The sequence below is a fragment of the Hippichthys cyanospilos genome, chromosome 6 (assembly GCF_059441005.1).
Source record: "Hippichthys cyanospilos isolate Australia breed blue-spotted pipefish chromosome 6, RoL_Hcya_1.0, whole genome shotgun sequence".
Taxonomy (NCBI): domain Eukaryota; kingdom Metazoa; phylum Chordata; class Actinopteri; order Syngnathiformes; family Syngnathidae; genus Hippichthys; species Hippichthys cyanospilos.
The window spans coordinates 17,342,041-17,355,000 of NC_142374.1; the positions used below are offsets into that span (position 1 = coordinate 17,342,041).

At 41.5% G+C, this 12,960-nt stretch overlaps 1 protein-coding gene across 1 annotated transcript in view; it reads right to left on the bottom strand.

The window, feature by feature from the left end:
• Positions 1–8,153: 8,153 nt before the first annotated feature.
• otud7a (OTU deubiquitinase 7A) overlaps positions 8,154–12,960 on the bottom strand; it is a 29,729-nt gene continuing 24,922 nt past the window's right edge. Inside the window, exons 12-13 of the mRNA XM_088417817.1 lie at positions 11,919–12,003; positions 8,154–11,236 (exon numbers count right to left, since the gene is read on the bottom strand). Coding sequence (XP_088273943.1) covers positions 9,680–11,236; positions 11,919–12,003 — 1,642 coding nt within the window. The 3' untranslated portion in view covers positions 8,154–9,679. The remainder of the gene's footprint in view (positions 11,237–11,918; positions 12,004–12,960) is intronic.

The following is a 12,960-nucleotide window of genomic DNA, read 5'->3' on the forward strand; positions in this document are numbered from 1 at the left end:
GTCTATTTCATTATTTACTGTATATACTTGTATACTGTTTATAGAATATCAGAATCAATTGTATGTATAGTATGAATAGAAGACATTTATGCCATGGGTTAGCAAATCTTTGCCTTGCCCAAAACTGACAGAGATGCACATATATAAACATCAATGGGCTCTGGAAGTCATTTGAGAAAGGTTCAGGCATAAAGTGAAAACAATTTTCAGCAATTAAATTACTAGCTTGTAACTCAACTACTTTTTCGGACAAGCAAATACTGCAATTAAGGAATTGATACTGAAGCAATTATGCCTATAAAATGAACAAACTAGTGCAAATAAAACATGTAAGAAATGTTGCCCATCAAAAAATTCATTCGACATATTTGCGAACCTGATCAATGACGTCAACAATCGCTCGACTTTTCAGCAGCGGAACCTTTGAAAGTGCTAAATGTCGTTCAATTGCAATCAAGTGATCACATTACATCATATCATACTGTATACTTGAATAATAATTATTCTAATGACCGATAAATAAATGAAAATGTGGAACTGGCAATATGGAGTGAACCCACTGGGCAATGTCATTTGAATGTATTTGGTAACGCCATTTAAACATACTTGCTAATTAAACTGATAAATCAAAATTTGCTAAGCACACCTCACAGTCCCACTTCTGACTTCATTTCCCATGATTTCTTGACACGTAAGCAGGAAGTAGTTCTCTATCCAGTAGGTGAACTGTTTGAATTCCTTTTTAATTGGTTGATGGCATAATTATGTGACTGACACACACACATGACCTAAACAATCGGCTTGGCTATTTAAATAAATAAATAAAAAGGGACATGGGGTCACAACCTGCGTAAAACCAGAACAAAACAATAGGGCTGGTGAAAAACATCGACTATGCTCATAACCATAGATGTCAATTTCCAGTCCTCAAGGGCCGGTATCCCGCACGTTGTTATTGCTTCCCTCCCAAACGCACCTGGTTCAGAGAATTAGGATCATTTTTAAGCTCTGCAGCAATAATCATTTGAATCAGGTTTTCTGGGGAGAGCAAAGTGGAAAACACGGACCTCCGGCCCTCGAGGACCAGAGCTTGACACATGTGCCCTAAACTAACCTGAAAATGAAGTAAAGTTAGCACTCTTGTCCCTTCAGTGCCCTGAGACCAGATTTACACGACAAGCTCATGTGACCCAGTTTTTGTTTTGGTATTTGCAGCAAGTTGCACAAGACAGCACAAACATGAGTTCACGCATTTGGCCATCTGTCAATTCCATCGCACGACATCATATTTGATACACCGAAGAAACCTGAGCGCATCAACGTCGTTACACTTTTATGTCTTACATAACATCTAAACACTGTTCTAGGACACAATTGGGTACTTCCTTATGCGGGCTGGACTATTGTAAAATAGTTGCAGCTCAGCTATCTGGCAGTTTCCTCTTTACTAAAATGCCGTTTCATAACGCGCATGTTAAACTAAACATGTCGAAGTAGCGCAACAAAGGAAGTGAGCGGCCTGCGTGATTCATCTTTTTCTTGTTCTTTGGCTTGTTTGCTTTTGGGGTTTCAGTTTCCTTTTCACCACGTTGGGGGTGCCACTGCTATGAAATGTTCTGCATAAATAAACGTGGCCTCCCATCTTTCATTGAGGATTAGACCGCATCGGTTGAAGCAACCTTTTAGCATGACAGGGTGGGGACGAATCGGCCTCTGACGTGTTTGTTTCTCACACAGGCGGGTATTATTGTTGCAACAGGAAGTACACCTTGTTCCCTTATTTTGCCCGTGCAAATATTTACTGTAACTACGGGGTATCAACAATGGGCGGGGCGCCACAGTGCTGAAGACTCTTCCTTCCTTTTTGTGATGCGAGCCAGATTTGTTACATATTGTCAGCATTCCAATCGGTGTGCATCTATGCTAAGTTGGTAGCATCCTAAAAAGAGGGATTATATAACTAATTGTTTAACGTAGGGGTGCAACTAACAATTGTTTTCATAACGAATTCATCTGTGCATGATTTTGTCAATTACACAATGCTGTTCACCATTTGTGGTCTTGCTATATCATGGAGTTTTTTTTGGGGGGGGGAGTGCAATTTTTTTCTTCTACAAAGATTTGAGAAAGAGAAAAACACTGTGAGAAATGACTGTCCTAACTTTTTCAAATGAAAATGATTGCAAAAAAATAAAATAAGCCAAACAGTATAATAAAAAACAAAATTATGATAAATGAAAAAATAACGTTGAAAAATGAAATGGAAAAAAACAAGTTTTTTTAAATGAATTTAAAAAAAAACTAAATAATGCAGGTATATTTGGGAACATAACACCAGCGATAAGCAAAGGAAAGATTTATTGGACTTTCAAAATGTTTTTATTTCATTTCTATTTTTTTTTCCCGACTGCAAAAAATTGCACTATTACAAAATCGACAAAATATTTGATTGACTTTCCAAAGTTAAAGTCGACGATTTCCTTATTTGATTCAACACAATGATGTTAATTCTGCTTTCATGAAGGACAATTTATATTATTTATTGTTGAGGTCCTGAAATTCCGGGTTTTTGGACAATTTCAGGTATCTAAACAATCAATCAATTATAAAAAAGAATTATAGAATAATTTGATGAGTGATTTGTTGTCAATTAATCAACACAACTCTATTACGTTTCTGTTTGTTGAAGTTGTAACCCAGAGTTCAAAGCAAACATGGTGAAGTGGCATTTCGCTGTTATGCTGCATGCATATGGGATAAACTACCAACAGAAGTGGTTAGTTTTGATGTAGCTCAATAACAGAGAGAATAACAGTCCTATCAGAGAAGAACTTCATTAGAATATTGTTTAAAACTATCTTTAGTGATTGATACAGCTCTTCTATTGGATCTCATCTGATTGTTAATGCTGAGTCACAAATAATAAATGTGAAGCATGCTAATGCTGCTACAAAAAAAACAACAACATCATAACTAACTCTGCCAATGATGGGTACTGACGACGAACATCAATTTTTACTGGCACTGATTAAAGTGAGTGTAAAAGGAGGAAAAAGGGGTGAAACGTGTGTGTGTGTGTGTGTGTGTGTGTGTGTACCATTCTTTGAGGGTCTCTTTCAGTCACGTGTGGGTCCTCCCTGATGATGACACACTTTCTGCTGTGTAGTGGAGTATGCCTGAGCTTACAGTATGTCAGTGCAGAAAGGATGTGGATGTGGGGGCGGGGCTTGGACTGATTAATGGCTTCAATCACATTTTTTTTGTTGCATTGTCAGCACCTGTAGGCAAGCGCAGTATAGGTGAAATGTGTCTGTGTGAAGATAGTTGCTACATGACTGGGTAGCTCAATGGCTCAAGTAAGTGTGGCCCGCTCGCTTCTTTAGGCTAGGTTAACACCGCAAGGCTTAGCGCTCAGTTACGACTTTTTTGTGAAAACTGAATTTTTGGTGAGATCGTTCACATTGCCAAATGAGACAGGTCACATACAGACCTGTGTTTGAACGTTAAATGGGCCAAAACTGTGCTGCATGCGGATTGCTGACACAAGTTGAATCAATGAATGTGACCTGGTTGTTCAGACTGAAGTCTCATGACAAAAGATTGAATATGGAATAAATGGATCGGATTTATTCTGCCCTCACTATGTTTCGCAATAGTTATGCAGATAGGCAACTCCAATTTAAGACCTGTTGGTGACTCTTCCCGTTTATTCATTAAGGACATTAAAAACATGTAAATGCTGCTGCAAATTAAACACAAAAGTAACGCGCCCCACTTGTCTGAAGCATGATATAACGGAGGTTAGACATGCATGCTAACAATCGCGAGCTAAATCGCTATTAGAGAGCTCAATGCTAATCGCTAGCTCGATGCTAATAGCCAGACGTATTTACACTCGCTATAAGCAAACTTATTCCCGCTGTCTTTGTGATACAGACATTCAAACAACAACCCCAACAAATGTGTAAAACTCTACGCATAACATACAAACGTACAGGCTGTGCTTGGCTTGAGGACATGAAGTTAGGGCCACTCGTGCATCGTTTACGTGCTAGAATGATGACAAACAGGAACTACTCAAAGCAACAAGATCCGGTCACCTTTCACAATAAACATACATTTTTATACGAACAAATGAAACTGCTCTGTATGTAATAAGTCATAGGGAGCCAGAACAGGATTTCATTTTTGAAAAAGAAAAAAAAAGGTCTGTGTCAGCCACACTGCCATTGAAAGATCACATTCAGGTCACATAGGGGGAAAAAAAATTGGAATTGGGTCACTTGAGGCTGCGGTGTGAATGTAGCCTATGTCACACCCAAATGCAAAAACACACTCTCACAATTACACAAAGAATAGACTGAATGTCGGCCAGGCAGATAAGTGGAACAAAAAAATGTAGCATTTTGACATCGACCCTAAAAACATTACTTAAAACGTGTTAATTTTAGGGAACTAATTGCAAATTTTAGGTAAGTTTATAAGAAATTTTACTAACCTGGGAACACTACACTAAAAGTGTCAAAACGTATGGCCTGTGGGCTGGATCCGGCACGCAAGGAGGTTTAATAGTGCCCACAAGATGATTTTTGTAAAGCATTACAGTACTCCTTGAGAAGTTCGACAATATTTGAATTGGGGTGTTTTCCTTCCATTTGATATTTGTGTTTTATTGTATTCATTTATTTATTATTACTTTATCATATGTGTAAAATGTATTTTTATTGATAAATGGAAAAAGATAAAACGTTTCCATGCATTTCATGCAATTTAAGGATAAATTCTTTATTGGGATACATAGAGGACCAAAAAGTAAGTTATTTTACTTGATCTTACTGCTTGATATTTTTCGGGGACAAAAATTTATTTATGATTATTTCTTTTTGAGAACAGGTTTGACACTTTAATGTTGATTATTTTTTGTGCACAAATATTTATTAATAATTATTTATTTTTGATAACAGATCTCTTCTATGATCCAAAAGAGGACAGTTAAGGTCGATTATTTTTTGTGGACAATTACAAATGAAGTATTGCAGAGTTCTAAAGTTCAATGTCAAACACTGATGGCATGTTTTTTTTAGAACCACTGCTCTAGTACAAATTCCTTCATGTCTCTCTCTCACACACACTTCTCCTGAGGCGGTTGGGCAGGGTGCAGCTGCAGTAACTGCACATATGCTGGCGCGCATGTTTAAGTCCCTCTCCCACCATGCCAAATCGGAGGCCACCCACCCGAAGCGCAGCGCACGGTGGGTCGAGCTTAGGTTTTGGTGGCTGGCACGGGCTGAGAGGGAGGCTTAGCTCTCAAGAAGGTCACGGAGGGCAACCCCGATGAGAGGCGGCCATTTTAGACTGTGTGAGGTCGTTGCCATCCAAAGGGGAGGGGGCACAGATAGTGCATCCTGTTTGAAAAGGGCCGTGCTGTACAGGCAGACAAAAGAGGAGGGGGAGGGAACGATGTACCACTACTTGCTGACAGTGCCCCCTTTAAGTTTTTTAAGTCATTTTGAGCCTTGAATATAAAAAGTTAGAAATATTTGTGATGATTCACCACCATGTGAGACGCAGTTGTGAAGTGGAACAATATTTTATGTATTTTTTTGACAAATAAATGCCTGAAAATTAAGATGTGCAAAAAATATTTGCCTCCTGATCTGTCAGTGCAGCCAACTGACTCCAGAAGTTCCTTGATGATATCGGAATGATCCAGTGTTGACCGAAATGACAAACAAGAGTCCACCTATGTCATCTAGTCCAGTGGTCCCAAACCACCGGCCCACGGCCCAGTACTGGTCCACGGATCAACTGGTACCAGGCCGCGTGGGCTGCACGTGACATAAAGGTTTGGAACTGATTTAGTTCAACAGTTCATTTGTTTGTGCTTTGCTTGGCTTGCTCTTTGTTTTTTGGCGCCGCCTCCGGCCGCTGTTGGTGTTACATTTTGTAGTGAGAATGATGGTGTGGTTTTGTGAGCAGTCAGTTGGTGACGCGCCTGTCGTTTTGTCCCTTTGAAATCTGGCCCACGACTGTCTGTAAGTTGTACTTTCTTTGTAAGAATGTTGATGATAATATGGCCAAAATGAGTTTGTTTGTTGATCAACAACTTGTGACTGTGGATAACATAAATATTAGGTCTTCTTCATGTTATATAGTGCTGCCCTGTATGCGTTTAGCTCATTCGCATTTTCGTTTGTGCTGTGCCAGGTATTTCCCTTGAAATTGATAGATTTGTAAATCAGTTTTATGATCGATTGAATGTAACTTGCATACATTTTTGTATATTTCGAGATCATGGGGGAACTTAATTGAGAGATGGTTGCTGATTACTGACTATAAAGGGTTCTCTGATGCATGTTTTTAGTACTGTAGGGAAGCAAAGTATGAAGAGGAGCTGTAAACAAAAATGCTGGAATCAAGAATGGAACCCTGAATTTCAATTGCGTTTTAAAACAAAACGCCTCACCCCGTTGGGTAAAGCATTGTCGAGGTCAGCTTGCTGCTGGCAAATCTAACATGCAGTGCTCTTCAAATTCACACACAAGTGTAAAAAGAAGTGAAATGCAGCTCGTACAGTTCACAGTATTTTTTTTCCTAAGTACATTGTGTAGTTAATACATGGTGGGTGATGGTTAGGAGAACAGTCATTTTCACGTGTGTGTGTTTCGTCTTTGTTAAATCTTTAGTCCAACATTGCACAAGATGTAAGGAGAACATTCACATTTTTATTTGCTTTGGAATTAGTGGAGTTTGTGCCTTTGTATAACTTTTTCAGTTTCGATGAAACTGGGCTACAGGTTGGTCATATTTGTGGTTTGACATATTCAAGTTCTACTTTAAAAAAAATAAAAAAATCATACAAAATGTATGGTTATAATAAAAGTAACTAACCTCAGTGCCATAACCACACTATTTTGTGGCAAAATAGTGTTTTGATTGGAAGTCGTTGGCTGCATTTGTGGAGTGCATAGCAGAGTCACATCATTGCATGACTTCAATCACTGTTTTTAAATTCACGAATCTCTCACAAATCTAACTTTTGACTTTGAAAATATTGTGATTTTAGTGCACTATGGTGGCCATACTCATGGAGTATGACAAAATAGGGCAGCGGGGATTGTTGGAAAATAAAGTTGACGCTAATATGGTGCTTAACTGATCATAACATTTCCAAGTACATTTTTATGGCATCATGTTGCATGTAATTACTCTGCACAATTCATTCAAGATGGTTTGTAACTCGATCAATGTAAGCTATTATCACTTGGTTTAAACTCTGAGGACGTGACATAATTATTAGTGACAAGTCCAAGTGCAAAGCATCTTTTTTTAAATACCAGAGGTTCAATTTAAACCAAGTACCGCATCAAAATACTATCTATTATAACAGAAGATATTAAAACTGTTGTGGAGTAAACCAAGTGGCCTTGTTTGTGACGTAAACACTACCAGATTTACTCAAATACTTCTTAAATGTTATCTAAAGTTACCTAAATACTCTGAAATCTACTTACTAAAAGTAATCCAAATACTTCCAAATGGTCTTAAATGTTTCCATGACCTAAAAACATAAATTTAAGGAAAATTCACTAGAATGACCCAAATAATCTTAGATGGAGTCCAATACTTACGCAATGTTACACATAGTTGTACTCAAATTCAAACTGAAAGTAATCTAAATGCTTCAAAATCTGCAGAAAACTCAGTTTACCTAAAACCCTAGACTTAAATTTTCAACGATAAAATCAAACAACCCTATGTACGCTTTTAAAATTTGCCCCTATTTGTCCAAATGCTCAGAAATCTTCTAGATGTCCACAACAAGTAAATGAATATTCCTAGCTGGTCTCAAATACTTCAAGTTATTTATATACCGTGATATCTAGTGTTAACCTTAACATAGAGATCAACTGAAATGCTCACTAAATTTTTCAAACTCATTGCTTATGTACAATAGTTCTAAATACTCATAGAAAATATACTCAGTGGGATCCTGCGGACCACCAGTGGACCTTGTACCGCACTTTTTTGAGAATCGTAAATATTTTTGACTTGTGTAGTTTTTCACATTTCGCGGTGCTTGGTCCCTATTACTGCAAACAGATACAGTACTAAATCAATCTTTTCAGGGAAATAAAGACACGGACACGTAATGTTTGTAACAATAAACTATTATTTTCTTCATATATACATCTGTACCTAATGTGCAAATCAATAATTTAAAGTAGTGTAAAAGTCTTAAAGGAATATAAAATCATATCTTACAGTCCTAACTTGGTGGGAGTCCATGAAGGGGGTCACGTAGAAACGAAGAGGAGGAGCGACACCGCATTGTGGACAGGAGAGACAGAAGCGAATCGCAGTGGACATCCTTGGCCAGGACATAGTTTGTTAAGGACAGCATGGTACATTATCGGCAAACAGCATCACCAGAACAAACGGCAACAACAAACACGGCTTCTTTACAGTCGTCATGTTCAATGAGAAGAAAGCACTTGGAGGCCTGGGTTTTTCCTAAGTTTTTTTTCCTTTTTTTTTATTGGCCCCTCCTCCCCCAAACCCACTGATTGGTTAAAGCACTGATGATCACAAAGGCTTGAGGTGCTCTTATACATAGCAGCAGGGGCTTCTTGAAGCGGCTTCTACATGTGGACGAAGGACGCACACGGTCACGTGGGACCGCTCACCACGGAGTGATTTACACAAAAAAAAAAAACATGGCTGCACGCCGTGATTGCACGTGGGACAGGCGGCTGGGCGGGCCTACAGGGGCGGACACGTAATCACACTTCGGACTTCGTGCTACGATTCTTCTCAGCTAAAGACACTTACCAATTAGGAGTATTGGACAGGCAGCTCAAAAGGGACACACTGTCAACACTGCATATTTGAGGAGCACTCCATTGTTCAGTGATTGGCACAGGACCTTCCCTTTTTAACCCATTCACTGCCATTGGCGAGTATATACGTAAAAAAAACCAAAAACAAACCATTTTTACTGGGCTGGCAGTGAATGAGTTTAAAAAAAAGCCACTTTTTTTTGACCCATCGTGTTGAAAATCCTTCACAGAACACTCGACGAAACTAACTCAACATGAAGCTATATTGCGTACGTTTGAATTCCTGTAGTTGAAATCTGCTCCTGGGAGCACACCATGACGATCTCTGACAATTTACAAGACACAGTTTACCCTACAGTATCTATATAGTATTGGTGCATAGACAAAATCGGGGAGCGTTTAGCAGGAGATCACCAATTTATTGCTTCTGAGGCTGATCCAATCTCCCCCTTCACGTTCTTTTTTGATTGCAAAACAACACGAGATCTTCCAGAGAGAATATGAGCAACAAAGCAGAGGTATTGCATTCAAAACTGCTCCGCTAAAATGCTCCCGCCGACATGAGATCGAATCTTTTCTACAATGAAAAATAAGGAGCTTTGTCTTTGCGCCATCGCAAGGAGGCAGAGAGATGACTTTTACTCTAAAACAAGTAAAAGACTAAATTAAGAGAAAAAAAATAGCACGACAGGATCTGGCCAAAGCTGCTCACCGTTTCGAGTTTCTGCTTCCCTCGTCTTGACAAACAAGGGGAGGGGGCAGGACTACAAGAGCATCATTCTCCATGGTGTTGTGATGGATGCAAAGTGCAGGTAGCGTGGTTCCCTTGGCGGCGATGGCTATGCGGGCCTCTGCACTCTGCTTTCCCTCTCCCTGCGTTTGAGCTCCTCTCTGTAGCAGTAGGAGCAGTAATGGTCCGTTTCGGGTCTGCCGTAGAAGGAGCAGTTGTCCCTCTTGCAGCGGCGCTGCTGAAAGCAGTACAAAGGGCTTCCAGAGCCACGCCCTTTGGTTTTGTCTTGGGTGAGCCAGGTGCGGGACGGGTTGTCGTCGTCAGCGAACTCCAGGCAGTCTTGGATGTCCCCCGCCTTGAAGCCGTTGGTGTATGTGTGGGACTTGTGCTCCCCGGGCATGTTGTACGCGAGCGTTTCCAGGGTGCTGGCGGTACGCACGCCCGACAAGCGGGCCGGGCTGTAGCTCTGCGATGACAGCGTGCGGTTCTGCTGCGGGTAGGTGGCACACGTCTTCAGCGTGCCCACCATGGGCTTATAGGATTCTTTTAAGATGGGCGACTGCAGGTTGACATCTTGGAGGTGAATCACGCTGTGCCTCTGGATGGGAGGGGTATGGCTGTAGTGGGCGGACACAGGAACAGGCCCAAGTCTTTTAGCACCAAAACTGGGGGAGGAGTAAGGCGCGGGGGCGGGATGGGGGGCGTGGTGGGGGCAGGCAGGCGGGGTGAGCGGAGGGACTGGAAAGGTGACGTGAGGGGCAGCGGGAACGGGGCTGTTCCTGCCTTGCGCCTTGAGAGGCGCCACGGGGGGCTGCGGGGTGTAGGCGCGCTGCGGCAGAGCGGGGGAGCAGCTCTCGGGGGGCGAGCTGTCCGACCTTTCCCGTTGGAAGACGCTCTCGCTTTCCGGCTTCTTGGCGGCTGCGTCGCCGGTTGCCTGGGGCTTCTTCTCTGCCTCCTTCCTCTTCTGCTCCTGCTCCTGGCTGAAGCGCTCCTGGGCATTGGTCAGGTAGTAGCTGATCATCTCTTCGTGGAACTGGTGGCGGTGGCTGGTGAGGAGGAGGCCGGCAAAGATGAACTTACGCTCGCCCTGCATGGCGGCCCGCAGAATGTTGAGGCTGAGCTTGACGTCCGTACTGTATTTCCAGTTTTCCAGACTCTTATCGCCCGAGATCCTGGCCGCGCTGTCCGTTCTGTCGGTGGGGGAGGAGCTGGGGGGTTTGTCTCTATCTGTCGGCGAGGGGCTCGTGGCCTTTTCAGAGGAAGTGGAGCTGGCCGAGTGGCCCGACTCATCTTTATTCCCTTTGGTTGTCTTTGAGTCTTTCTTTTTTGCTTTCTCCACTCCGTTCTCCCCGCTTCGACCCGAGCCAGAGTTGGATTTGTTCATTTTGCCGTGCACCAGACCCCCGAGGCCCCCCATGTTCTTCTTCAGCTTGATACCCAGTGTTTTGCTGAAGCTACCTAGCTTGTTGGCTACAGAATCGGCCCGACTCTTGTCTTTGTCTTTGCGATGCTGCTGCTTCTCTTTGTCCTTCTCCTTGCCGCCCTTGCCCGTGTTGACGTTGGAGTTGCTGCCGACAGACTCGCGGTCCGAGTCGATGGACTCAGCCAGGGACTGCACGTCTTCACCTGCGGAAGCGGTCGGTGACTCGGGCTGAGCCAAGGGAGCCTATCGCGCACAAAAATGAAGAGAATTGTTTAAACACTAAGGCCTCAGTGACATTTTCAGAAATGGTGACTCGATGAACTGAGCAACATCAAACGCAAATTGACTAATTCATTCTCTAGAGCATTCATTTCCAACTACTGCGCCATGAAAGCTCTTTGAGTCTGCTGCAGGAGATTCACGTGATTGGTTACAAATTATTTATAGGGTTGTTGTTGTAATGAGAATTTTGTATGATCTTTTTCTATTTCTGTGCGTATACTTAGAGAAATTATTGACAAGTTTATTCATATTGGAAAATAAGAAACTCATTGCATCATAGCTTCTCTCAATGAGCTGTAACAAGAAATAAACAAGAAATAAAAACAAGAAATAAAAAACATAAATCTACTGAAGTTACGTATTGAGGCACAAAAACACCATTAGGGTGTAGAAGGTCAAACTAACCTCTGTATCCATCTCTATGCCATTTTTAAAACAGAATAATTGATTGGTATTCGAGGAAATAGACCCAGACCACATTGACGATGCACAATGCATAATGTACATACATTATGATGACACTTTCTGTGACATTTTTGTTTGGTGGCGTGCCATGAGATTTTGTGCCACAGTTATATAAAGATTAGGAAACACTCTTGAGCTACTTCAGCCATGACGGAGAAGCTGTCTAAAAGGAACATACCCTTGTTTCTGATGGAATTCGGATCCATGTTACATTCATGTAGTTGTGCAACAAGTTCAGTTTGGCCTCCAGTGACAAGATGAGGCTGCACGAGAAGATGTATGAGGTTAGGCATTAGTAGTCATGTCACACTTCAGTACGGAGCGTACTGACAGGTAACGGGGCAACGTTTTCGACCCAACAGTTTTCCTGCTTTTGAGGTGTTAACAAAACTGTGACAGTGCCAGGACTCAAGGGAATGCTGGAAATGTGGGGCTTAAGTGTGATGTTTGACACTCACTTAACATCCTTTTGTGTTGAAAGCAATTGCTGTTTAATAAGTATTTTATCTCTCACACCACATGTTGCATTAACGGCGTCGTACAATTAAAGATCTGAATGTGAGATGTGTGTGAAAGCACATAATGTATAGTAGTGGTAAATTCCCATCTTGCTGAATTTGACTTTAGTCGACAAAATGGCTCTTACAGTATAATACGGCTTGGGAGTGCCACTGTTGAAAGATCTTGGTGCATAAGAGTTTTTCAGCCTTCAAAATCAATCAAATACATGAACATAGTAGAACCTTTAGTCAAATGCTCCCTGAGGTGGGACCACTAACTTTGACAAAATTTGTGGTGGTGGTGGGGGTGGATTTTACCTCTAAACCCCCCTACCCTCACCTCTAGAAAAGTGTGGACAGCAAGATATAAATGCATCAAAAAAGCTAAGAATACAGTTACAAGACGTAATCAGATGTTCATTCAAAAATTATCGCTGATGTAGTATGTCTAGTCACTTAAGAAGCTTAAAGTTGTGACATCCATCTGGGATGTGAAATCTCCACATTATGCTTTTGTCATTTCTAATTTAAGTTAACAAAAAGGCAAAAGTTCAGTCTTGACTTTAATGACTCAACTTCATAGTTGTGGGAAACTGTTTAGGCATCCAAGCTAATTAAAGGGGGACCTGTGCTTGTGTACATTTTTTTGTATGTGCATGGTTCCCATATTTGAGCATTTTGGAGGATAAACTTAACCCCCTGACTGGCTGGAATGTGAAA